Genomic DNA, 26,236 nt, shown 5'->3' on the forward strand with positions numbered 1-26,236 from the left:
TGTTGTCAGACCAACTCTCAGAACACGCTTGTTTTCGAGGCTTTCTTTTATCGGTGCTGCGCAAAGCTGCTTCACGTGCAAAAGCTCCCCCGTAACCTGGGTGTGGGAGGGAATCTGACTCATGAGAAGCGGCCTCGAAGGGTGGTGGCGTGTCCTGGGCTGAGGCCACAGCCATCACCAGGCGACGTGCTGATAACAGAACAGCACCAGCGGCCTCCTCCCGCTGCCCTGGGAAGACGCACGCGCCTGCCCTCTTCCACCGAGGTCGCCTCTGGAGGGACTCCAGGGCGGCCTCCTTCCTGCATTTCTTCCCCTCTCTCTGCCCCTCCCCCACTTGTGTTCTGTCTCTCTCAAGAATAAACATTAAAAAAAAAAAATTAGACGCAGTGAGTCAATGTCACCAGGTGTAGATGCAGAGAAGAGAGGAGCTTCTGATATAAACACCTAAAAATTCTGGAGGAAAAGCTACACCTGTTCCCCTTCACTTTCTCTCCTAGTAGGGTTCATGCGTTCTGCTAGGCACTGGGGACAGAGATGCTTGAGGCCTGGTCCCTCCTCTTTAAATTTTTTTTTTTTAACGTTTATTTATTTTTTGAGACAGAGAGAGACAGAGCATGAACGGGGGAGGGTCAGAGAGAGGGAGACACAGAATCTGAAACGGGCTCCAGGCTCCGAGCCGTCAGCACAGAGCCCGACGCGGGGCTCGAACTCACGGACCGCGAGATCCTGACCTGAGCCGAAGTCGGCGGCTTAACCGACTGAGCCACCCAGGCGCCCCATCCTCCTCTTAAGCCCCTTGTTGTCTGGTTGCATAGACTGACCTACAGATCACCCCCGCAACGAAACAGGAAAAACACTATAGTAGCTTCCTGTATTGGTTAAGATATTTTCAATCATAAGTAACTGTGCACCATACTGCCACAGTCTTAAACGGTAAAGTAGATTTCCTGGCTCAGGCAGCTGGAGTGTCCCCGGGGAGGGCAGGCATTGCTGTCTTCCGTCAACGTTCTCCCCTCCTCCAGGCACCTGCTTCTTTCTCAGATTGGATGGCCTCCTGTCCCAAAATGGCTGCCAGTGCAACCAGACTACATGCTTCCCCCACAGTCAAAGTCTGGTCTGTGCTTTCTTCAGCCACAGACCAGAAGTCTTGAACTTTGCTGCAGTCTTGAACTTTGCAGCCCACGTCGGGCTCTGTGCTGACGGCTCGGAGCCTGGAGCCCGCTTCCCGTTCTGTGTCTCCCTCTCTCTCTGCCCCTCCCCTGCTCACTCTCTGTCTCTCTCTCTCTCAAAAATAAATAAACATGATAGTGAGTGCTCAATGAATGTGGCTCTCGGGGACACTGTGATTACATCCTGAGCTTCCCCTTCCTTTTCTGGGGGACTCTGCTGGTTTCGTTTGGAACCCACACCTCCTCACACATCCCGGACACCGGTGGGGAGAGCTGAGACTCCCCTGTGCCCTGGCTTCAGTTACCAGGTTGGTGCTGGGCGTGGGCCCCAAAGTGGCTCAGTGGGAACAGAGAAGACGTCTGCGGGGGGTTGTGGCTGATGAGGTTTTCTAAGGTGTCCGCACCCGTGGCTCCGACCCCACATGGTCCTCGTCAGGGCAGCCTCGACACTCCTCCAGGAAGTGGTGGGACCTGCGGCCCCTCCCCCGAAGCTGGGCAGGCCCTCGCGAGGCCTCGAGCAGCAGAGTCCGATGGAAGTAACTTGGTGTGACTTCCGAGGCCAGGTCCTAAAGACGTCGTGCCCTTCGGCCTCGTCTCCTTGGAACCCAGCCACCGTGCTGGTAGGGAGTCTGAGCAGCTCTCCCTGAGCGGGGCTGAGGCCCCCAGTCCAGACCCCGCCCCCCCGGGTTCCCGGCCAGGAGCCACATGGATTGCGGGCCTTGTGGGCGAGCAGTCTTGAAGCGGACCCTCTAGCCCCCGGCTGATCTGCCCCAGCAGATGCCACACAGAACAAGGCTGACCGCGTTCTTGCTGAGCCCAGCCCGGATCGCCGATTTATGAGCAAAACAAAAGATTCAATCACCAGGTTTTGGGGTGATTTGTTATACAGAAATAGATAACCGGAACAGGAGTTCTGAAAGAAAAGGTTCAGTCTGCCTTTTATAATTTTTTTAATGTTTACTTTTTTTTGAGAGAGACAGAGAGAGAGAGAGAGTGGGGCGGAGGGGCAGAGAGAGAGGGAGACACGGAATCCGAAGCAGGCTCCGGGCTGTCAGGGCAGAGCCCGACGCGGGGCTCATACCTCTGAACCGTGAGACCGTGACCTGAGCCGACACCCAGAGTCAGATGCTTAACTGACTGAGCCACCCAAGCGTCCCTCGTCCTGCCTTTTAAACGCAGCATGGAGCCGGAGCCACTGCAGCCTTTTTGGCGCCATGAAGGGGAGCGGCGTGAGCATGAAGAGGCTGCTACAGGAAGCAGAAAGGAGCAGTGGCCTCGCACCAGGCCCCTCAGACACGGCCGAACGCTGGGCCCAGCAAGCCACGATGCCACCGGCTTCCGCACGTCCCCGTTAATGCCCACAAAACACCCTCTCCAGAGGCTAAGCCTTTCTGAAGTGGATTCGTTCTCATAATCCCAAAGCACCCTGGCTGCTGTAGACACAATCGGTACCACGGTGGCTCCACGGGCCTGGGCACGGCTGGGGGCAGGACGGCCACGACACGAAGGGCTCTGCAGCCAAGCTTCCAGGCAAGAGAAGGTGAGGGCCGAGCCCACGGGTCTGGGGAAGGGCGTTGCCGAGGGGCAGTTCACAGGTGCCGGGCTCGGTACTACTCGCTCTAGAACGAGATCCCAAACGCCACCCCTGTCGGGCGAAGACGCGACTATCAGAGCGTCTCGAAGAAACGGCCCCCACGGGGGCTGAAACCGTCCTTTCCCGCTGTCCTCACTGCCCGGCTGCTGCGGGGAGTCGGGGGAGGGTTGGAGATCTCCCAGCAGGAGGTGGGACAAGACCGGGAGCCTCGGTGGAAGCTTCTAGGCCCAGACGGTTCGGCAGCTTCGGGGCTGGGCCGCTGCTCCTGCCCTCGAACGCACGCCTCTCCGCGTCCCAGGCCGCCGTCCTCCCTACGTTCGCTCTTGTTCTGTCCCCACCCAGACTGACCTCAGCCCATCCCACCCTCCAGCCGAGCTGGGGCGGCCTCCCCGCCCCCCCAGCGCCCCCTCACACAGCTGGTAGTTGTTACCGCAAGGCCTCAGATGTTTACCAAAGCTCTGCATTCTCTCTCCTCTGGCGACGCAGAGTCTTAAAGGGGCCCAGCTAGTTTTCCTCCTCGTGGGCCTCGGGGACCCCTCTCCCTCTGGACGCCCTCTGGGGGCGCCCTCTTGACCTTGTGCGGGGAGCAGGTGCCCGGGTCGGGACGGCCGGGGCCAGCAGATGATGACTCCCCCGGTGGCCGGCACCTGGGGCCGTGGTGTTGGCTGTTGGAGGGGACCCACCGAACTGGCCTCCTTTCCTCCCGGGCCGGAGGGTGCGCACCCCCCCCCCCCAGGAAACCCAGGACACGTCCCCGACACCCACTTCTCGGAGGACAGCACGGCCAGCTCCTGCGGCCGGGCCTCCTCCCTGACTGGGTGAATAAACACAGGCGCCCCAGGGTTTGGGCAGCCCACAGCCCAGAAACACCCCACCGTGCCAAACTGGAGAAAAGCCTTCTTAAAGGAGCTGACGCTTTTAAGCATTTTCCGAACAGACCTCGCGTGAGACCGGGCAGGCTGCCCAAGCCTGGGTCCGAGGGACCCCACCAAGGTCTGAGGGAGCCGACTGGCCCAGTGGGGGGGCCGGGGGGGCAGCTGGCCCGACCCATGCGTGGTCAGGGGTGAGTCCTCCTCACGTCCCCGGGCCGGGGCCGCCGAGGAGGGCAGACCAGATGCACCCCGGCCGCTGGGGCCGGCCCGCCTCCCCTCCCCGAACCCCGGTCAACGCACAGCCTTGGAAGCATCGCGAAGCCAGGACCCCAAATGTGCAACCGTGCCTGCGATCCAGAGTGCGGGGGTGGGGGAGTTTGCGGCTGGGCCCCGCGGCGGGAGGGCACTGAGGTCTCCGACCTGGGTCCCTAACCGAGTAAAGGTTCCCGGAGGCCCCCGCACAGAGCTGAGCTCCCGGAAGCATCTGGTCATGTTCGTGTCCCCCCACAAATCCACATGCTGGAAACTAACCCCCAGTGTGATGGTATTAGGGGGTGTCACCTCTGGGAGGTGTTCAGGTCGGAGGGCGGAGCCTTAGGGATGGGATTAATGACCTTATAAAAGGGACCCCGGGGCCTCCCTCACCCCTTCCTCCCTGTGAGGACACAGCGGACCAAGAGGGCTATCTCTGAACCAGGAAGGTGGCTCCCACCAGGCACCAAATCTATCGGCACCTTGATCTCGGACGTCTAGTCTCCAGGCCGAGGGGAGCGAGTTCCTGTCGTTTCTGAGCCACCCGGTCTGCGGCTGGCTCTGTTAGAGCCGCCCGAGCGTGCAGAGACAATGCCCTCGCCATCGTGATAAGAGGGACCGTGACATCGGAAGCCTTCAGATACCCTTTCACGTGGTTCTGACGACAGTCCCCGGAGAGAGGCGGCGTGTCAGTGCGCACGTTACGGTCGCCAAGCCGGGGCCCCGAGAGGGGAAGCCTTCTGCCTGAGGTCACCCGGCCGAGACGGAGACCTGACTCGCCGCCCGGAACTCAGAGATCACCTTGCTTTTGTGTGGTTACAGCCTCCGAGCGAGCAGAAGGTGTGGCCACGGGGGGCTCCCTGGTTATCCTGGTGCAGGCGGGGGCTCCGCTTCCAGATGGGCACAGGACTCCTCGGGGCCTCCTGGTGAAGCCGATGTCATAGGCGGCTGCCCTCTGAGCCGAGGGGGTGGGGAGGGGGCGCCCAAGGCCTCCCTTGGGGAACGCACCCGGCCGAGGGCTTGGGCCCGGCCCTGGTGGCAGAGCAGGGAGCCGGGAAAGCCGCCAGAGCCGCGAGATGGGACGGCGAGAAGGTCAAACGCAGGCCTTCTCACCATCGCCACCCCCGAAGTCTCCGTGTTGCCAAGGCAACGCTCCCCATCCCCGCACAGGGCTGCCTTGACTGAAGCACAAAGCCTCTTGCACGCGGCTCCCGGGAAAGGGCTGGAGGCTGGTCTCATGGGGAACGGCTGCTCAGGGCACCGCACACAAGGAATTGTAAGGGCTGCCCTCGGCCACCGCGCCGGGCTGGTATCCGTTACCATAAACTGGTAACGGCAGGCCGAGTGTTTCCCTGAGTTCTGTGGGCCCTTCCAGCAAACGATCAAGCCTGAGGAGGGGGTGGTGGGAACCCCCCTGGGGATCCGCGATTGGCATCTGAGGTGGGAGTGGTCTCCTGGGACGGGAGCCCTTAGCCGGTGGGGTCCGCGCTGACCCCCGGCAGCTGGTATCTGAGGGCCGGAGAAGGGTCGGAAACAAAGTCTTCCGGGAGGTCCAGGAAGCAGGGTCCTCCACAACCCTCGCGTTCGGTGTCAGAGGGGTGGTGACAGCAGCACAGAGGGCAGGGGTTTCAGGAACGCTCAGAGCCCCCCGGGGGGTTCCCACCTGCAGCCACGGCAGCTGTCACGGGGTGGAGACCCGGGCTCCTGCATTTGCGGGAGCTGGCGTCTCTGGGGCTCTGGAACGCAGGCCGGGCGCTTCCCCAGGGCTCCTGACTCGGAAGGGCTGGGGCAGTCCCGAGAATTTGCATTGCTGACAAGTTTCCCAGGCCACGCTGACGCTGCTGATGGGGGACCCCGCTGTGAAAACCGCTGGTCTAGATGATCCCATCAGAAGTTGACTTAAGCTGGTCCAATGTTCCACAGCCGTTTCGTTTCCTCTACTTGGGACTCGACGCGAGGTCCGTGTTCTAAGTGGATTTCTCCCCTAGGGTGTAGATGTGGTCTTGGAGGAGGGGGGCGTAGGTCTGACGGACCGTGCGTTTGAACGCATGGGTTGGTTCCTTCATCCGACCCAGATTTCAGGGCTGACCGTGTTCCCGCTCTGTGCTGGGCATCCCTGGGATCCGGCCTCGGAAAGAATTCCGTCTAGTGGCCGCAGAGACACGGGTGGGGATGGCCATGCCCTGGGGGAGGATTGCGGCAGGGGGACATGTCGTGTGTCGTGGGCACAGGGCCGGGCAGCTGACTCGGCGAGGAGGACAGAGAAGCGTTCCCAGAGGTCCCGCGTCTAAGGCGCTGGGCTCCAAAGTGTGGTCGGAGGGAGCTGGTTAGAGGTGCAGAACTTCAGGCCCCCTTCCGCCAGACCCCTGAGATCTGAGGGGCCCTCAGACCTGAAGGATGCGTAGGAATTACCCGGTGAAGAGGAAGAGAAAGAATGTTCCAGAAGAACATTCTGGTCTGTGTGCGCTCTAAGAGGGAAAACAAGTTCCACCGACCAGAGCAGGACGTGGGGGTGGGTGTTGGCGGTAGAGAAGCATCTTTGCTTGTGAAGGGACCACGACTGGGGACACTCCTGGTGGCTCTCCTCCACTTGTCCGGGGCCTCCAAGCCTCTGTCTGTCAGGCTGGGAGACTTCCAGTGGGTCCTCTCACCGGTGAAAGTGGGGCATCGTTTTGCTACAGCTCCAAGAACAGATTTGCACCTTAGGAAGTCTGCTCCCGCTTCCCTGCGGTGGCACCGTCACTCGGGCAGCACTGTCACCGGACGATGGCAGAGCTGTGTGGCGGGGAGGCTCCGGAAAGGAGAGGCAGGTCGCTCTGGGTTCAGGGTGGGGACGTGACAGATGGAAGGGAGGCGGAAGGGTTGGGAAGCCGGCAGGGTCCCCTCTGCACAGAGGAGCCTGGGGCTGGGGATAAGGGGCCCCAGTCCGCTCAGCTCTGCAGCTGAGGACGGGGGCTCAGGTGCCCGGCCCGCCGGCCGGTCTCGGCCGACTGCCCCGTGGCCGTCCCCAGCAAGCGCCAGCTGTGCGTCCCCGTCTCACTCTGATGGTTAGAATGCGCCTTGTCACATTACACCAAAACCTGTGTCCCGGTGGCTTCCCTGCCTCGGCCCTCGGATCTTTGAAAGAGGTCGCGGTCCATGATCCACCTGACCCCCCCCTCGCCGGTATCCCGGGGCTCATGTGGATCGGGGTCTGTAGCAGTGTCCAAGGGCCAGCTTCCCCGTCGCTTCCCGGGCCTGGCACGGGCAGAGGTGGCGTCACCAGGCACGGGGGTCTGCTGAAGTCAGATGGGAGAGTCCGTGTCTCAAAGAAAGCAGACCCCAGGAAGGGTGAGATATTCTGAGTCTGAACGTCATTCCCCGGGCAGCAGGAGGGGAGACAGCTTCCCATTTTCAAGCAGGAGAAAACGGGCTGGCGGCCCCCATCCAGCTCCGGGCACCCAAGGGTGCCGTGGCAGGAAGGCAGAAGGTCCCCCTCGGGACCAGGACCCCTCTCCTGGGCACCAGCAGGGTTCGGATTAGGGAAGGAGTGGGGTGACGGTGTTCCCTCACAAGATATGTCCGTGTCCTGACCCCGAAGACCCAAGGGTGTGACTGTGTTTGGAAAAAGGGTCTTTGGAGATGTAATTAAGTTAAGGACTTGGAGATGAGCTCGCCCTGGACGGAGGGTGGGCCCGAATGCAGGAGCTGGCGTCCTTATGACAGAAAGGGCAGGGAGGCGGGAGACACAGGGAGCCGAGCTTTGGATGCAGAGACGGGAGCCGCGTGCCCTCACGCCAGGGATCGAGGGCTGGCAGCAGAAGGGCACGGGCCTGGAGCGGACCGCCCGAGGAGCCCTGGGAAGGAACCGGCCCGGCCCACACCTTGATTTCGGACCGTGGCCTCCAGCACTGGGAGAGGTACCCCTGTGCTGTCTCTAGCCGTGCAGGGGTGGGGGCGACTCCAGCCGGAAGCCCCGGAAACTAACACAGGCCGGTTCCCGCCTGGACGCGGTGCAGCCCCCTGGACAGGCCCCCCCCCCCCCCCCCCCCGCCGACTCCAGCAGGCTTGAAGGCTGGCTCAGGGGCACGTGGGGGTCACAGGTGCTGGTGCTGGCTGTCCCCGCCTCGGCAACTCCAGTGGGTGCTCACCCGGAGGCCCCGAAGCCCCTCTGGTTGCTGACCTGGGCCCCCCCTAGACCCTCCGGGCCGCTCTGGACTGTCCCCAGGACCCCACTCCTCTCCACCACCCCCCCCCCCATAGGTCACAGCCTGTGGTGCCTCTGGCCCTGGCGCCCTCTCCTCCCCGCCTCTCACCCCCCCTCCCCCAACACTTGCCAGGCATCCGCTCACTCCTGGACCTGGGAGGGGGGCTGGGGCTGGGGGAGGCCACCGCCCCTGCACCCTGGCCCCGAGAAGGGAAGGCGCCCCCTCCCCGACGCGGGCATCCGGGCGGATGGGGAGGGCCGGCCGGGCCGGGCAGCGCGGGTGCGGGAGGGGAGCCGGGAGCAGGGCTCTGTGTTCTTTCCCGGCCGTTTTGCAACGACCACATGCTTGGCGCTGGGCTCTGGCAGCCCCCCAGCGACATTCTTTCGGAGGGATCAGCTGCTGCCACATCAAACCTTTTCTGTCCAGCCCTCACGGAGGCCCCGGGCCCGCCACCTTCGCCTGGGGCCACGCAGGGCAGGGGGGGCGGCGGCGCAAGGAACCCACCGCGGGTTGTGACATTTCGGGGCGTCGTGAACGCGTCTGCGCCAGGCTGTGGCCAGAGCTTGAGGTGTGAGGGCCTGAGCAGCAAGGGGACGGCTTTGGAAAACCTTTCCTTGCGACCTATTTCCTCATTAAAAAATAAAAACGAAATGGAAAAAGCAGACAATAGAAACCTTTCATCGGGCGGGGGGGGGGGGTGGGGGGTCCACAAGCATTCTCAGGGTCAAAGGGTCGCCCGCGACTCCCCTCCCCCAACAGAAGCTCGAACAGGGGTCACGTGCTCCTCCCCGTCAACGAACTGCACCCCAAACCAGAAGCTGCACAGACGGGTGGGGGTCCTGTGGGCCCCTCCCTGGGATCGCCCACTGCTGCTACCTGGTGGGGGAGGGGCAGTCCCAGAAGGAACAGCTGGGTCCTTGGGAGAGGGCCCGGAGTTGGGGCGGGGGGGGGGGGGGGGCATAGAGACTCGGTAGACAGCCAGGAACGTTCCCCTCTCCAGGGCCGTAACGTGTCCCCGATCTCTCAGGGCCTCTGAAGCTCCTTCCTGCGTTCGGGACACCTGCCACGGTGCGGGCTGGAAAGGCCAGGTCTGCTCTCGGGTGGCCTCTCGGGACCTCGGGTCTGCAGCAGGTGGCTGAGTGAGGCAGGGGTGGTTCAGAAAGCTTGCTGAGGGGACAGAAGAGGAGCGGCGGCATCCGGAACCCCAGGGGCCCATGAGGCAGAGAGTGTGTCCCCGGCGGGGCGTCGGCGGTTTCTAAATTCCAGCCTCGCTACCTGGGCCCAGCCGTCCTCAGCTTGCTGGCTGTGCTCCTCCCGGCAGGAGGTAGATGCTGTTTTCCCCGCACCCTTGGATCTACGGCGGCCTCGCATCGGGGAACTCTGCCACCGGGTGACCAAGGCGGCGTTGGCATCCACCAGGACCAGATGGACAGACGAGCCCCACGCTCCCAGCTGTCCCACCCAGGTGAGGCCGGGACCCGAGGAGCCCAGCCAACCCCGCGGGAGCAAAGACCAGCCATTCCCGAGAATCCAGCCCAAATTACGCCCCCTAGGGCCATGCGCGCAGGAATGGCGGTAGTAAGAGGCTGAGTTTGGGAGCGGTTTGTTAGTGGGCAAGTTCCCTGAAACACTAACTTCCCTAATTGCTGCCCAGCTCCCAAGCCTGGTTCTCCAGCCTTTCCCTCCGGTCCGCGAGCTTCCCGATTCCTTCCTTAAACCCTCTTCCGCTTAGAGTCGCCAGACTTGGTTCTGTTGTTTGCAAACGAGAGCAGCGGCTGGTGTAGACACTGGTGCTGGAAATGGATTTCAGGCGAGCGGTCCTTGGAGAACGGTGGGCTGAAAGCAGAGAAACTCCCACTGGACCCCCCCCCCCCCCCCCCCCCCCCCCCGCCTCCAGCATGACTGCAGATAAGGCTGACAGTGAGTGGTGCTGGGGACGACGCGGGGCAGCTGAGCTCTCACGCGGGGGCAGGGGGGACACTGGCACGGTCACTGAGGAAAAGGGCTGCACAGCGTCCACTAAAGCGAAACGCACGCCCCATCAACTGCACTCCCAGGTGCACCCCCGGGACATCGAGCCCACGTGTCCTCCAAAGGACGCACGCAATTAATGTTCACGGAGGCTTTTTTCAAAACAGCAGAGGCGCCTGGGTGGCTCAGTCCGTTAAGCATCCGACTCTTGATCTCTGCTCAGGTCATGATCTCACGGTTCATGGGATCAAGCCCCATGTTGGGTTCCACACTGACAGCCCGGAGCCTGCTTGGGATTCTCTCTCCCTCTCTCTGTCTCTCTTTGCCCCCTCCTCTCTCTTTCAAAATAAGTAAATATTTCTTTTAAAATACCAAAACGTTGGGGCGCCTGGGTGGCTCAGTCGGTTGGGCGGCCGACTTCGGCTCAGGTCATGATCTCGCGGTCCGTGAGTTCGAGCCCCGCGTCGGGCTCTGTGCTGACTGCTCAGAGCCTGGAGCCTGTTTCAGATTCTGTGTCTCCCTCTCTCTCTGACCCTCCCCCATTTGTGCTCTGTCTCTCTCTGTCTCAAAAATAAATAAACGTTAAAAAAAAAAATTTAAATAAAATACCAAAATGCTGGAAACAGCCCTGATACCCAGGAGCTGTAGAACAGGTTGGAAAACTGGGGCAAATTCCTATAATGGGACTCTGTCTTTCTGCGGAAACCTGCAGACAAAATATTGAGTCCAAGAAGGCCAACGCTGAAGGGTACACACGGCGTGATTCCATTTATGTGAAGTTCAAGAACAGGAAAGACTAGTCTGTGTTGATGAGAGTCAGAACGGTGGTTATGGGGGCGGGGGTGTGGTACTAATTGGAAAGAGGCATGAGGGCGTCTTCTGGGGCCGAGGGAGGTGTTAGAATCCAGATCTGAGGGGTCGGCATTTGTTGTATACACGTAATATAAAGATTAACCGAGCTCTATACTTTATACATACGTGTGCGTGTATATATATATATATGCATCGATGTAGATCTGTACCCTCATACGTATATGTCGTAAAGCAGTAACACCGTTTCTCAAAATTCCACTGGCACACAGGGATAGACGGCTGGCAGTGTATAAACCAGCTGATTTCAGTTACTGGCCTGTGGGTCGCCTGGAATGAAATATCCACTGGAGGCAAAATGTTGGGGACCCTGTTGCTGCCCACAAAATACTATGAAGAACCAAAGATATTCAAGGATTGCAGGCTCAAGGGGCAGCTGTTTTCAATGGGACTGAAGCAAGGATGAACCAAGCAAGCTAAAGTACGTGCAAAATTTAAAGATGCAAAATTGAAAGACCCAGTCTCAGGGGACAGACAGCCAGAAGAAAGTCTTTGGTCCTTTTCTGCTACCTCCTTCCTTCTTCCTCCTGAAAGGCAGACATGATGGCCGGAATCCCAGCAGCCACTGCGGACCATGAAGTAACCTCAAAGATGGCAGTCATAGCCTAAGATAGTGCTGAGAAAAGGAGGCTCCCACCTCCAGAATGATTGCCTCATCTCTCCTGCGTGAGAGAAAAAGAAAGCATCCCACCTGAGTCATTGCTATTTTTGCGTTTTCAATATACGAAGCGGAAGCTAAAAATATCCAGTACAGGCACAACCATCAGAGACCTGCCTTCGTTGCTTGAGCCGCTGAGAGTAGTGCTGTCTCACCTGCCTGATGGGACAACTGGGCTTCCTGGTGACCCATGGAGCCCTCGCTACGATGCAGAGAAAGGAACCTAGGATCCAGGACCCTGAAATGTGCACGACGTGCAGTGAATCTGTGGCCCCTCATCTAGACAGACCCGGACAGCCCTCTTGCCTGAACGCCCCGGGGAAATGCACTGAGGAAGGAGGGGCCAGTTGGTGGGGGCTTTCCGACTGCAAGGAGAAGGATGTGGCCAGCTGTCTGTGAGGGGCTCGGGATCAGAACGGATTCCTTTATGAGCTGCCTCCCCAGCGGTGCTTGGGATTCACCAAGGCACACTGGCAGGGGAGGGGGGGGCGGTGCCCACGAGGCCTGGTGGGAGGACCATCCGGGAGGTATCTGGGCGTTTGCAGTCAAGTCGATGCTGTCCTCAGCAGGGAACCTCTCTCCTAAGCCACAACCAGCTTTGGGCCCCAGCACCTGAGCACGGGTCCTGAGCAGCCCTCCCTGAGCTCGACAGGATCTGAGCCCCCAGCAGCAGGTGGAGTGGGTCCCCAAGGAGTGGCTCGACCAATCCCTGGAGTAGTGGGTGGCTCGTATCTGTGGGCTGCCATATTCTGCGCATCGGTCGCCCCTCCCTCGGCCACCTGCAGCCTCTCGGGGAAGACGCGAGCCTGGTTTCGGGATGCACGGTTGGCTAACACCAGGCGGGAGAGGCCTGCTGTGGCACTGTCGCCCTCCCTTAGGGCAGAAGGTTGAGCAACACCTCACTCCCCATTAGGGAAGAGGGTCTGGGCCACCTTGTCTGCAGAGGAGGCAGGGTTTGATCAGAGGGCCTGACCAAAGAGAGTCTCTGACCAAACAGGCCCTCATGCCATGGGGGTCAGGCAGGCTGCTCGGGGGGAGTCACTGCCCCTCCCCGGCCACAGTGGCCTGCTCTTCTGGCTCTCCAGGTGGCCTTGGTGGCAGGGAGGGTGGCTGTGCGTGGGCTGACCTTGGCCTAGTCACCCAGGCCGATGCGATCTGACGTTTGCTCCCGAGCCCTCCCCTGGCGTCTTGTGATGCCGAGGCGGAACGCCGTCTCCCCGAGGGCACTCGCGCCTGGCGGATGTCTTCCAGCCAAGGAATCCGACATTTATTCTAGATTTGGACTGGCCCTCCCCACCCGTCATACTGGCCTTTGTCCTACCAACCCTGGGCTCACCGAATGGCGTGGTGCCTGGCCCCAGTGCACGCAGGTGCCGAGGCCCAGGGATCTAATGCGGGCAGCCCCGTGACTCACGAGTGTGGAAGGGCTCGGGGACGGCAGGGGCGGAAGACGGAAGAACCTGGGCCTGGAGGCATGCCAGCCAGTTCTGCCGGAACCACCCTGCTTCCAGATTCCTTACGAATCCGATCACGGGCTGCCGCACAAGCCGATAACCGCCCTCCGGTTCTCGGTGCACGCGGAGCTCGAGGCCGGCAGGTGGTTCTCCCAGAGCCAGAGAAGAACACCGCTGTGGAAGCTGGTGGTCCCCGGGGCCACCTCCGGGACCCAGTGCTTACTCCCGCCGACCTTTCCTTCCCCTCGACCTCTACCTGCGTTTGAGCCCGACACAGGAGCTGGTGCTAGTCAGCGCGCGGTAGAAACGAAACGCGTAACGTTTGTAAAACGTCCAGGCACAGCCACCGACGTGGCCAAGACCGCGGGCCTGGAGCTGGGACCCCTCGGGAAGGCGAAGCTGTGCCTGGGCCAGGCGGGAGGCTCTCTGTCCCTGCGGGGGCGGGGGCGCAGTGTGCGTCGGGCCTGCTGCCTTCTGGCCCGTCCCGCGTCTGACCCTCCCTCCCGTGCGCGCCTCCCCTTCCCGAGGCCAGAGCAGCCCAGATGCTGCCGTTCAGACCCTGGCCAAGAGCTGCGAGCACGCGGCCTGGGCTCGGCCAACCGCGTGCTTCCGGGGACCCTGGGCCTGGAGCTCACATCACACAGCAGCAGGGACAGTTCAGAGTTCCTGCCCTGCTCTCAGAGGGGGGTGGGGGGGGGGGGGTAGGGTTGAGCACCCCGAACCAAGGATAAGTCCCCACGGGACCCCAGGCTCGGTCCCCTGCCCTCACTTAGATTGCGTGGGTGGCCCAGGGTCGCTCCAGCATGTCTTTCTGTCCCGCCCACCCCGTCGTGGGTGTCCTTTGTCGGGGCGCTAGCCCCTGGCTGATGCGCATGACGGTGGTTTCCAATTCCCAGGAGCCTGGCTGCGAGGAGAATCCGCGTCCGCATCCTCGTGCGCATGCGCGAGGGTTCGCGGAGGCACGGGGTCGCCAGGGGCCGCTCCTTCTCCCCGGGGCTCACCGCCCCCCGCCCCATTTTCCATATGCCCCGGCCTCTCGTTTCTCCACGGCCCGCCGCCCTGCGCACCCTCTGGTTTCCATCACCTGCATCCCCACTGCGATGACGCCGACGGTGTCTACTTGCCCCGCCCGTCCCACCGCCGGGGTCGCAGCTTCGCGAGGACAGGGGCTGTGTCTGCTCATTCTGAGCCCCAGGACCCAGCACACCCAACGTCCGAGCGCAGAATGGACGCGCGACTCTGGGCACCAACGCGGGAACTGGGCAATCAGTGCAATTTTAATGATCTTGGACGAGGGACGGCACAGGACCCGACCGGGAAAGGGAAAGGCCGGGTGGAAAGTCCAGCCGCTGCCCCTCCCGGGTCCTGCTGCTTCTCGACCTGGAAACCAGCCGGGCTGCTTCTCGACCTGGAAACCAGCCGGGCGGTGGGGGTGGAACTGGGACTTCTGCGCAGGGTGGTGAACGTTAGTTGAAACCTTCCAGTACTTTCTCTAAGCTCAGAGACATCAGTGAAAGCGCGAGGGCCCTCTGGTGGCCGGTGCGGCCGGTGGCTGCAGACAGGAGGCGGCCAGCAACGGCAAGCCTGGGGCGGACTGGGAGGCGCCTGGCCTCCTGGCGCTCGCTTGCGCCTAGTTCGCGTCGGAGGAGTTGGTCAGGTAGAAGGGGCGGATGACCGCCTGGAAGCTGGTGAAGGACCCTTCCGGGCAGGGGAAGAGGGAGGCGCTCCGGGAGCTGTTGGTGCCCAGGGCGTCGGGGATCGGGGCCTTCTGTCCCAGGAAGTCGGTGACGTCGGCCACGAAGCGCCCCTCGCAGAGCATCAGAGCCTGGCTTTGGTAGCCGATGGTGGGGTCTGAGTCGGTAGACTTGGAGAGGCCCAGGAGGGGGACCTCGTCCTCGGTGCACGAGAACCGGTAGTCCCAGCAGCTCTGGACGGTGGGAAGGTACAGGAGCAACCAGGAGACGAGCTGGTTCTGGAACAGGAAGCTGGGGTGCTGTGGGGTCTGGAAGGACCGGTTTGGAGCATCCAGGTAGTTGGACGAGGCCTGGGAATCGCCCGAGATGTTGGCACTCCAGGTGGGCGAGGTATACAGCCGGGGCTGGTAGGCGTCGTCGCTGAGGTTCAGGCCTCTGTACTGGGCCAGCAGCCGGAAGGGCACGGTGTGGAACTCCAGCGCCTGAAGAGTCTTCTTCTGGAAGAGTGCCTCGTGGCCGCGGTACAGGGACAGGTTAAACTGCAGCTCGAACAGGGTCTTGGGCAGCATCATGGGGAACCGGATCTCGTCCAGAAGGCCTTCCACCTCCCCGTGGGAGGGCTGCTTCTCCCGGCTCCACGCGTCCACGGCCATCAGCAGGGCCAGCTCGCTGCGCACGGCCAGGTCGCTCCTGGAGAGCAGGACTCGCAGCAGGGCCGTGGGGATGCTCGGCCAGGCCTCGGCCTGCGTCAGGGCCTCGAAGTTCCAGGCCAGGAACCGCACGCAGAGCTCCTCTAGCACGGGGTTCTGGGTGGCCAGTGCATAGGCATAGAGGTCCAGGGGCGTCTGGAAGGAGGCGTCCTCGGGGAGGAGGATGGCAAAGAGGCTCGCGCAGAAACTCTGCAGCCGCCAGGCCCCGTAGGTGGAGGCGAGCTTGTGGAAGCACTTCACCGACGTCAGGGAGACGCCCAACCTTCGGGAGTAGAAGTACCTGGGGAGGGGAGCGAGCGCTGACCAGCCGGGCACCCCTGCCCCTGCGGGACGACAGGGGGCCGGGCGTGTGCCGGGCCTGCCTCTCTGACATCACTATCTGTCCCGTGTTTGCCGGCGACCCACAGACACCCCCGGCGGTGCCCCGTTTCGAGAGGCGTTCGGTGCCCCGCGGACTTACCTTTCGGGCCAATCCACAGTCCAATCTCACATCTGCTCAGATCTGACAGGTGACCTCCTCACCTGTGACGGAGGCAGCACCAGCAACCTCTGTGCTCTGCCTCCGCCGTCACGGTCATCACCCTCTGGTGTCCTGGGCGCCAGGACCTGCTGGCCACCTCGGGCATCAGCGCTACACTACCCCTTCCTTCCTGCCGTCACAGCCCTGGCCAGGGCCCCTTCGGTCCCTTGCCGGGTGCCTGTCAGTGCCCCTCTGTCCCCAGCACCTTCTCCTGCCCCCGTGACACGGGCATCACCCCTGGTTGCTCCCTGTCTGCTTCCCCTGCTGACGGGGAGCCCATGCCAGTGGCACCCGATCTATGATTGGCTCTGTGGCTCGGGGCGCCACCAGGACCCTCTGTGCTGGGTGAGAACAGGTGTGGAAGGGGTCTGCCTAGAGGGCAATGCCGGGCTAGGCCTGCCGCCCTCTCCCGGGATGGGGCGGGTGGCGTCCCTTGGGAGGAGACGGGGACCCTGTGCCCAGTGACGGTGGCAGACGCGGGTCCTCCCCTCCTCGTCCCTTCCTGCACTCGCTACTCTCGAAGCTTAGCGTGTGATTCCTGCTGGCGACAGGAACTCGCAGGGGGAAGAGGGCATCTTCCCGCTGGCCGGCCACCCACCAGCTGGGTAACTGCCCGAATCACTGAAGCCTCGCCCTGGAGCAGTGGCAGGGCACTGGGGCGCACACCTCCCGAGCACGGCCTCTTTGGTGGCAGGCCCCGCAGGTGCGTTGACAAAAGGGGGGAGGGACTGTGGCTACCACCCCTCCCAATTCTCATTTCAGGCCGGAGCGGGAGGTTCCCAGGCCGCCGGTCACTACCCACCTCAGCCTCAGGTGGGCCCCGGTGTGAGGAGGGGTTCCCAGTCGTCCCTCGGCCTGCCCCTGAGAGGCAGACTCGAACAAGGACGGGGAGCGTCGGCGACCCTCAGAAACCATGGGAACTGGTGAGGAGGCCCCGGGCATCAGGGGGCCCCGGGCAGAGGAATGGGGGGAATCTCTGCCCTCGATGGGGATCAGGTCTCCTGAGGCCTTCCCGGGGCCGGACGGGGTCCGGAGGCCAGGGGCATCCAGCCCGCTGTAGCCTTTCTGCCTTTGGTGAGGGCACAGAGACAGAGACGGAGAGAAAAAGGAAAAGACAGAGAAGGGAAGAGACAGAGAGAGAAGGAAAGAGACAGGGGGCATCACCACTGCTCCAGAATCCTGAGCTCTGACCAAGGGTGTGATTCCAGCTGGGCCTGGGAAGCTGGGGAAGGGTGCCTGCCTGGTTCTCGAACGGATCATAGAGATGGTCCCACTGGGGGGGGGGGGGGGGGGGGGGACACACAAGGCAGCGGGGGGGGGGGGGGGGTGGCGCCTGCCTGGTTCTCATAGAGATGGTCCCATTGCGGGGGGCGGTGCAGCACAGGGCAGCCGGAAAGAAACCGTTTCAGTCTGTCTGAATTGCCAACATTTGTTGTTTTCTCTTCAGTGTCGCTCCCAGCTACATAGAGCTTTAGATCCGGAGAAGGAGAAGGAGCAGCTCTTTTTAAATACGTGCTTTCGGAGCACAAGCCCCTGGGGGCCCCGGCAGGGCGGCCTGGCAGGAGGGTCGGGCCAGGACCCGGAGAGGCGGGCCCCTGGTGTCTCCGTGTCCCCAGCTGGGGCGCCGGCTCACGGGCGGGGGAGACGCCGACGGGTCTGGGGTCACAAGCGCTCCACCTTCCACACAAGCAAGGTCAGAGCCAGACGGGGAGGAGGGTGAGTTCGTAACTACGTTTAAGTTTCTCGCAAATCTTGGGCCGTGACCTCACGTGACCTCAGAGACAGGTGTGCGTGCTTCTGGACCACCTGACTCCTCCTCGAACACACGCACGACTGGGCCTCCGCGGAGGCCGTGGCCCAGACCGGCGGCCTCTGGTGGGCGGGACCCCTTCCCAGCTCTGCCCCAGGCCCCTCCAGCGACCTCTCACCAAACCGGTCCGGGTCTTGGACCCGGTGGACTTGTGACCCACAGAGGGTTTGATGCCTCTTCTAACGGCGGCGACTGCTGGGAGATTTTTTATGCAGTGTTTTGTGAAAGTCGGTATTTGTGTGTGTGTGTGTGTGTCAGTGTAGAGTGTGCAACTGTGTGTGCGCACAAGAGTGTGCGTGTGCACGCGAGAGGGTGGGACGCACACGACTGTGAGCCCGAGCATGTGCAAGCACACGTGTGTCCACGTGAGGGTGTGGGTGTGCCTGTTTAAGACCATGCGGATATGTGGGGGCACACGCGGGTGTGAGTGTGTGTTGTGTCGTGCCCACGCACCTGCTCGCGGAAGCACCCGTGAGGTCGGTGCCGTAGCCCCTGAGGTTTGCCGCCGGAGGGAGGTGGGAGCGCCCTGGGGACCCTGCCCAGGCCCTGGTACCCCCGTCCCGAGGATGGTCACCTGATAAAGTCTCTGACGACAGGCAGGCACTCTGCGTCCACCTCCATGGTGACGGTGGGGCCAGGCTCCTTCCACAGGGCCTCGGCCTCGGGGTTGGTTGACAGGATCAGCCTGTGGCCGCACACGTCTAGGCCCTCCTCCTCGTCGTCCTTCACCCTCACCCTGATGGACAGGTCACAGCCCCTCTGGCTGTCAAAGATCCACTCCAGAGCCGCAGGGAGCTCATCCGACAGGTCAAGGGTGTGGGCACCGCGGGTTTCTAAAAGGGGCAGAGGGGAGCACACTGTTAGCAAGAAGGGCCAGGGGCCGTCACCCAAGAACACTTCTGCCCCCTGCACTTGGTCTCCTCCTCGCCTTATCTACTCAGGAAGGCTCCAGGGGAGACAGGGGGTGCCGTCCCCTCTGTGGTGCAGAGCCTCCCCCCCCCCGCCGTGGGACACCCCAGTTAGCTCCTCTGCTCCCCCACATTCGGGCAGCACCTCCCCCGACGTCCAGCACCCCCGCCCCCCCCCCTTTAAAATCCCAGCTGCTCAAGCAGTCACCCAGGTGGTGCCTTCTAAAACCCAGACCCTTTCCCTGGCTGGACCGTCTGAGGAGGGAGAGTCTTACAGAAACTCAGTTCAGAGCCATGGGGTCCCTAGCAGCCTCCTTCAGGGAACAGGGGCCTAGAGAAGCCACTTGAAGCCCCCCCCCCCACCCCGAGGTGGTGCCGGGGGTGATGTACCCCTGTCCCGACACCCCCAAAGCCTAACTGGAAACAAAAATCCCACCTGTTCTTTCTTTTTCACAAATGGGTCACAAGTCAGTCAGGCGGGTCCAGCCCCGCATTCCTCCGCCCGCACGGTCACCACCGCCTCCCTGCCCGGCCCCCCCGCGCCCCGCTCCCAGGGAGCCCTCCACGCGGTGGCTCTATCGCTGTGTAAATGCTCCGTCCCCAAGCCTGGGGTGGGGGGGGGGGGGCTGCCCAGGTCCCCAGGCCCCGTGCGAAGCCCAGGAAGGAGAAGAAAGATAGGAATCGGGGACTGAAGAACGCGGAGCGGCCCAGAGAGGTCAGCCCGCGTGCTGGTGCAGGGGGAGGAGGAGGGGAGGCCAGAGGGGCGGGAGCCACGGGGGCAGGGTTTAGGGCTTGCCGTCCAGGCACGCGGGCGCTCCTTCCGTGTCGCCGACGGAGGACGAAGGAAAGTAAAAGGCTTCGAGACGCAAGCGTGCAGCACGCAGGTGTCCCGTGCAGGGGGCAGGCGGCTCTTGCCCAAGGACCCGGTTAAAGGGAGCATTTGTGAGCGGCCCTGCGAAGGGCCGTGGGGAATCGGGGATGGCTTGGGGCGTGGTGCTGCTCTGGAGGCTCTCCCGCCCCCTCCCTCCGGGACAGGCGTGGGGCGGGGCAGGGCGGGGCAGGGCGTGCGGTGCGCAGGGAGGGTGCGGGCGCTGCAGGGGAGGGCGAGGGCGGGCGTGCGGCGCGCGGGGCTCACCGTTGATGCAGATCACGCCGGCGTCCTGATTGTGCCTGCAGTTGCTCCTCAGCCAGCCCAGGGACTTGCACTCGGCCAGCGACGACTCTGTCCCCGTGCACTCCACCTCGTCCAGCATGATAGGGCCCGCGCCTGCAGGCACACAAGGGCGGGGCTGGGGGTGCTGGCGCCCTCCGCGGGGGGGGGGGGGGCGGGGCGGGGCGTGGACAGGGCTGCTGCTCCCCCAGAACTGCCGACTGCAGAGGCCAGTTGCGTTTACTGCGGCGACGGGAGCCCCGTGCAGCCCTCCCGCTCCGTGCCGGCGGCCCCTGGTCCCTCACGCTGCCCTGCGGGGTCTGTCCCCAGGTGTGACCTGGCGGCGATCCGAGGGCGGGTTCGGGTTTATTCCGGTGGCCACAAACTAGCCATCATCTGTACCCGACCCCCGCCTCTGAATAGTTGGAGTATTTCCCTTTCTTCAGAATCACCGGCCCTGCATCAGTGGAAACGGTCCTGTGCACCCCCCGGGGGTGGGGGGGATGGTTCAGGAAGGTATGGTTCCCAGGGCCTGAGGGACTGGCTGCCGGCAAGGCCAGCGTGAGTGCCCCTGGCCAGCTCGGGTGTTAGCCCTGCTTTAAGTGTTGGCCAAAGCCGAGTGAGGAGGCCCGGCCCTTCTCTGGCAGCCGCTCCCAGCTGTGGGACCTGGGGACCAGCAGGCCTACCTGGCCCGAAGGCGGCTCTGCCCAGAGCCTTGGTGGCGTTCTCAAAGCCCAGGGCCCGGCAGACGACGCTGGCGTCCGTCAGGTCCCATAGGTTGTCACACACCGTCCCCCACTGGCCTCTGTAGAAGATCTCCACGCGGCCCTCATTGGCGCTGTCCCCGTCGGCCAGGCGCATGTCCCCGTCGGCCAGCCGCACGTCCCCATCTTTCACACCTACAGGGTCCCCAAGGGAACAGAAAGGTCAGCAGGGAGGAAGGCCCACCTCCCTCCCTATCCGGGGGCCCTGCCCCCCCCCCCCCAGGACCACTTGTCAGTTCCCCCCAGGGCGGGGTGCCTGCTGTGCAACGAACTTTAAAGCCCTCCCTCCATCGTCGAGGGGTTCACCTGTAGGGGAGGGGTAGAGGACATGGCCCCCTGCCAGGAGGTAAAACGCCTCTTATCTGTGAGGTCTGGGTCCTTCCTCTGTTGGTAGAGAAGGGGCAGGAGGGGCAGCTGGGACCCTAAAGCCTGAGAACGGGGGAGGCGGGACCCCGGGGGGCAGAATGGAGGAGGAGGGGCCTATGTGACCCCACCTGAGGGCGTCTGGGGCTCGGGGATGCTGCCTATGCACTACAGCATGGACCCCTAGGAGGGTGGGGGGGGGGGAGTCCAGGAGTGGCAGGCCCAGCGACCCCCCAGAAACATTGGCAGGAAACGCCAGGTGCAGAGAGAAAGTGGGGCTGTTCTGGGACAGGGTCAGGCAGGAGCTGGGTGCCATGTCAAAGGGTAGTTCTCAGTCGGGGGTGCAGCAGGCCTCCATGGGGTCACCAGGACAAGGAAGGGCCTCCTGAGAACACTTCTGAAGACAGGCATCCAGAACTCTGAAGTCTGACTGGGTCCACAGGGCACTGATTCGTGACCCGCCCCCCCCAACCCCCAGCGTTCGGCCTGCGTGATGGGCTCCCGGTGCTCAGTCCCTCCGGGTCCCACTGGATGCAACGGAGAATCCCTTGGTGTCCCCCCAGAACCTATGAGCCACCATCACTGGGGATCACCAGGGCTCCAGGCAGGAGAGAAGACCCGGGCTGACCCCGGTGACCCAGGCAGAACATTGCCTAGATGTTCCGCAAGGAGGGGTCAGCCCCACAGAAGGCGGAGCAGCGGCCCCTCAGATGGCCGCTTTGGGCATGCCTGGGGCTCAGCTCACCTTGGGTCCCTGCAACCAGCAGCCACATCCAGAGGAGTCGTGGGAGGGCCATGGCTCTCCTGGGAGGCCCCCGTCCTGCGGTGGAAGGAAGCAGAAGAGTCCGATGGCAGAGCTGGGCAGCCCTTGGGACCAGGATCCTTCAGACCCTACGTGTGGTGTCCCTGCTCTCAGCTGTGAGCGTGACAGGTGCCCCACCCCCCCCAGCGGGAGCCCCTCCCCCGAGGGGTGGTCCTCGGCGCGTAAGGAGGGAGTGAGACTTGCCCAGAAGAAGGGTGAGGGGAACGGGTGGAGGTCTCTAAGCAGCAGGACAGTGGGCACTAAAGCCCATCTCCGAAAACCAGGCCCTGGGCAAGGCTGTAGAGGGTGCAGGGCCCAGATCCCCAGAGGCCTGGTGGGCCTTGCTGAAGGTAGGGCTTTACTTTTGGCAGCTGGACTCCTGTGGGCGTGCCTGAGAGCTCTCTGTGGGCCCCCGAAGGGAGGGGACACGCCGGGAGGTCCTCAGAAAATCCAGGCAGGAGTGACAGACAGGGCCAGAGACAGTGGCTGGGAGGGGGAGTCAGGGCTGAGGCCTGGGACTGGCTGCAGCTGGGTGGGGGTGGGGGTGGGGGTGCGGACGAGACGGGGGCCGGGGGAGCAGGCCGGGGGGGAGATGCTGAGCGGTGGACCTGGTGCTGCCACCTCTGAGGTTAGTGTCCCCAAGACACAGGCGCGGAGAGGCTCGGGCCACCGAGACTCCACAGCCAGCCTGGGGGGCGCAGCTCTTCCAACGTCCGCCTGGAGTCCTTGCTTCTCTGCAATTTTGGGGGCTCGGTTTTCGCCTTAATCCCAGCCTCTGCCCCTCACCTGCCTCTGCCCGCCAGGCCCCGGCTGTGGGGGAACCAGGCATCGTCTCTCTGTCTCGGTGACAATCCCATGGCCACATGCCACTCCCGGGCCCAGCAAGTGGGCAACGAGGCCGCCATTGTGGGCACCCCTACAAGTTCAGGGCTGGTGACCCTGAGGCAGCACCCCAGTTGTGCATTAACAGTGGCCGATCAAGCACCTGGTACGTGGTATGCAAATATGGCTGCCCTTGGGGTGGTCATGGCCACCTGCTGTAGCCTGACTCCCTCACATGGGAAATTGGGATAAGGCTGCCTGACCTTTGCAAATTAGAAAAAAGATACTCTTTCTTGGGATAGGTATAGGCCTGGGCTGGAATACACCATCTGGTGAGAGGGCACTGGGCTGAATTCCAAGCCTGTTTGCCCTCTGTCCTTGTGCAGTGAACCACTTGGACAACTGTACATAGAGACCCCGTGGATCTGGGAGCGGCAATGATGGTTTCTGGGCTGAGGGAGAGCACCAGATCCCAGCTGGGTACCCACAGGGACTGTACCCACCAGATTACATTGGGTAGTGAGAGGGACACCCGCCTGAGAACAAGAGGCGTGAGCTTACCTGAGGCCACTACTGATGGCTGCCCTGGATCCTCTTGCCTACCTGCTGCAGGATCCCCTCTTCAACCCAGAAAACTCAGGGTGAAGCGTGGCATGCTGGTCCCAGGAAACGCCACAGAAAACAGTGGAGTTTCGATTTCTAGAAACCACCTGACCTGGGTCTCTTCTGGGACTGGCTGCCGGCCCAAGGCTCCCTGGTCCCCTCCCTCCTCTCAGCTCTGCCTGCAGATGTTGGACCTCACGGGGGCAGTCTAACTGACTCGATAACCGGAGCGAGGCGGCCTGCCCACAGCGGCAGCTAGGCTCGGCAGCTGGGCTCGATTGTAAACAACCTTCCAAGCTGGACTGGCCCCAAGGGCTGGCGCTGGGGGAGGGCGGCGGTGGCGGGGAGGGGGAGAGGGAGGAGAGTGCGGGAGGGGGAGCCGGGAAGAAGAGCAGGGGGTGGGAACAGACAGGCTGGGGCCGCACCTTGCCAGTGTGGCCCCGGGCTCGCGCTGAACGCTCCGGGCCGTATCCTGGGTCTGGCACGTGGCTGGCAGGGTGGCCACCGCCGGGACGGCCGCTCACCGAGCGTCACCCAGCGCTGAGAGCGCGGCAAGCCTGACGTCACTGAGAGGCCCTCCGCGAGGCTGCACGGAGTCATCCCCGGACAGGCGAGGGGGGCTCGGAGACGCGAGACAGCACGGCCAAGTACGCAGCCAGCAAGTGACCCCCAGGGGGGCACACCACCCACCCCCGATAAGGGCTGTTCTCCCAGCGTCTCACCCCTGCAGGGTGGGTGTAAATTGCCCCCCCGACAGACAGCCGTTTCTCCCCCCCCTCCCCACCCCACAGAAAGCAGCACTGCATTTTTCCCTCGGGAAGGCACCGGCTCCCACTCCCAGGCTGTCTGGGGGCCCAGGCTCCCCCGGAGTCTGACCCAGACCTGGCAGCTCAGGGCCCTGCAGGCCCCTTGCCACAGGGATGGTGTCGGAGAGAGGCCGTGAGGGCGGCGGGCCCAGTGGGGGTCAGCTTCGGCCTCAGGGAGGGTCCCTGTAGGGTGTGTGTGCCTGGGGGCTGCGGATGCCCCGGGGAGAGCCCATCTGAGGCGGGGGGGGGGGGGGGGGGGGGGGGGGGGGGGGTGTGGACCTGAGACCTGGAGGCGGTAGGTCCCGAGGCTGCGGTCCGAGCCCCTGGGTCCAGCTGCCAAGGTCAAGCCCTGGGATTCGCGGTTAAATGAGGCAACGAACGCCCTCTTTTGTTTTTGTCACCTGCATGCCACGGCTCTGGATGATTTGTCCCCAGGTCTCCCCAGCCTAGTGGCTCGCGGCCTGGTCTGCACATGACAGTCGCCCGGGAGTTTTACAAACCCCCGGTGTGCAGGCCCACTCCGTCACGATGTCCGGGGTGGGGACAGGCATCGGCCGCGTAAAGCCCTCCAGGTGGCTGCCGTGCGCGGCCAGGGCTGACACACACGGGTTCCCTGGCGCGCCGAGGTCAAGCCCCGAATGGCTGTTTGCCCACGAGGTGAGGTTTCGGGGAGCTGCGTGGTTCCTCCAGCTCCCTCCAGAGAAACCAGATATCCAGGGGGAGAAGCATCTGGAAACAGCGCTGGCAGGAGAGACCGTGGTGAGGTTTAAAATCCCATCCGGACGAAGGAGCTTCCGCTTCGTTGGTGCAGGACCCCCAGGACCCCCCGCCTTCTCACAGTCTCCACGATTTTGCCCGTCAGGAAGAGAGTACAAAGGAAGTCCTTTGGCAGGTGGTGGTGGCGTTGCCCTTAAACGTAAAACTGCCAGCTATCTTACCAGCAAAGACCAGTTTGTTGACGAAGAGCTAAGAGTTGCTACCCGGAGCAAGCAGGCTACGGCAAAGCAACTCCACTGGGCAAGGAAGAAGGGGCTCAGTTTTAGAGCAAAGGGAGGGGCTGTTATAAACAGAAAGGCCCCTGCGGGAAACTGGGAGGCGGCGTAAGTGGCTTCCCAGTGGCTGAGCCGCGGCGCAGGGAGGAAGAAACCCTGCTTTCCTCCAGGTTGGGACGGTGACGCGGTCTCTTCCTGCTGGGTCGGCGGTGGTCAACCGGGGCTGGGGGTGAGAGCCCCCCCCCCCCGCCCGCCGCCCCCCTCCATTCTCACCGAGGTTTCCTTGGCCTCATTTTCACGGTGGCGCGGTTTCCCACTCAAGTTGCTGAATCTTTAGCCCCACGGTCCTGGAAAGTCCTTCGTGTTCGGGCAAGGAAGGTGTGAGCCCAAGGCCTCTGCGTGGAATCCGAGTGCGGGGTGTGGGCTCCCCCGGGGCCCTCCAGGCGGAACCGAGCTTGAGAGGGCCTGGTCCGGTGAGGAGGGACTCCGTGCCGGTAGGACGGAAAGCCCCGGGCACCGCAGACGACGGTCGGGCTGCTGTCACCAGGAAGCCACTGCCAACACGGCAGGGAGAGGCCTGGGGATTTTCGGAGGCGAGGACCTTTGGCCGGTTCATAGGGCAATCTTTCCTGCGTCTCCCCCACCTGCACGCCGAGCGCAGGAACTGGCCCCAGAGGCTCCTGCTGGGGTCTACCAGAGACCTTTCGCACGGGTCTCGGCCCACTTGCTACCCAAACCCCCGTGGGTGGTTATCTGCAAAGGGGGTTCCCTCTGCAGATGAGAAAACAGAGGCGAGAGAGGCAAAATGTGCCCGGTTGTGCAGCAAGAAAGGGAAGGAGCTGGGATTCAAACCCCCACTTTTTCTTTTTAAAAAAAATTGGCTCAGGACGCCTTGATGGCTCAGCCGGCTGTGCGTCCAACTCTTGAGTTCAGCTCAGGTCACGATCCCGCGGTCATGGGATCGAGCCCTACGTGGGGCTCCACGCTGAGCGTAGACCCTGCCTAAGAGTCGGTCTCTCTCCCTCTGCCCCTCCCCCCTGCTCTCTTGAGGTATGATTTACGTACATTAAAACGCACTCATTAAAATGCATTAATGAGTTTTGACAGAGGTGTGCAAATGGCAACCGTGACCATAATCTACAGAACGTTTTCATCATCCTCAAACGTTCCTTATGCCCCTCTGCGGTCAGTCCCCTCCGCCAGCCCCCATCCCTGGCAACTACCGATGCGTTTTGCGTGTCCTAGAATTGCATAGAAACAGAAAC

At 62.9% G+C, this 26,236-nt stretch overlaps 1 protein-coding gene across 7 annotated transcripts in view; it reads right to left on the reverse strand.

Moving 5' to 3' along the window:
• Positions 1 to 14,435: 14,435 nt before the first annotated feature.
• The window catches only part of CANT1 (calcium activated nucleotidase 1), a 30,506-nt gene continuing 18,705 nt past the window's right edge, over positions 14,436 to 26,236 (reverse strand). For 3 of the 7 annotated variants that reach the window (XM_042914562.1, XM_042914559.1, XM_042914561.1), the window contains 5 exons: positions 21,692 to 21,766; positions 20,506 to 20,718; positions 19,805 to 19,936; positions 18,336 to 18,594; positions 14,436 to 15,711 (listed from right to left, as the gene is read on the reverse strand). In XM_042914562.1, coding sequence (XP_042770496.1) covers positions 14,658 to 15,711; positions 18,336 to 18,594; positions 19,805 to 19,936; positions 20,506 to 20,718; positions 21,692 to 21,766 — 1,733 coding nt within the window. In that variant the 3' untranslated portion in view covers positions 14,436 to 14,657. Of the gene's footprint in view, positions 15,712 to 18,335; positions 18,595 to 19,804; positions 19,937 to 20,505; positions 20,719 to 21,691; positions 21,767 to 23,131; positions 23,273 to 23,598; positions 23,833 to 24,380; positions 24,461 to 24,917; positions 24,943 to 26,236 lie in introns of those variants that run through there. The other 4 variants (XM_042914566.1, XM_042914564.1, XM_042914563.1 and 1 more) reach the window with 4 other exon arrangements.

Source organism: Panthera leo, chromosome E1 (genome assembly GCF_018350215.1).
Source record: "Panthera leo isolate Ple1 chromosome E1, P.leo_Ple1_pat1.1, whole genome shotgun sequence".
NCBI lineage: Eukaryota > Metazoa > Chordata > Mammalia > Carnivora > Felidae > Panthera > Panthera leo.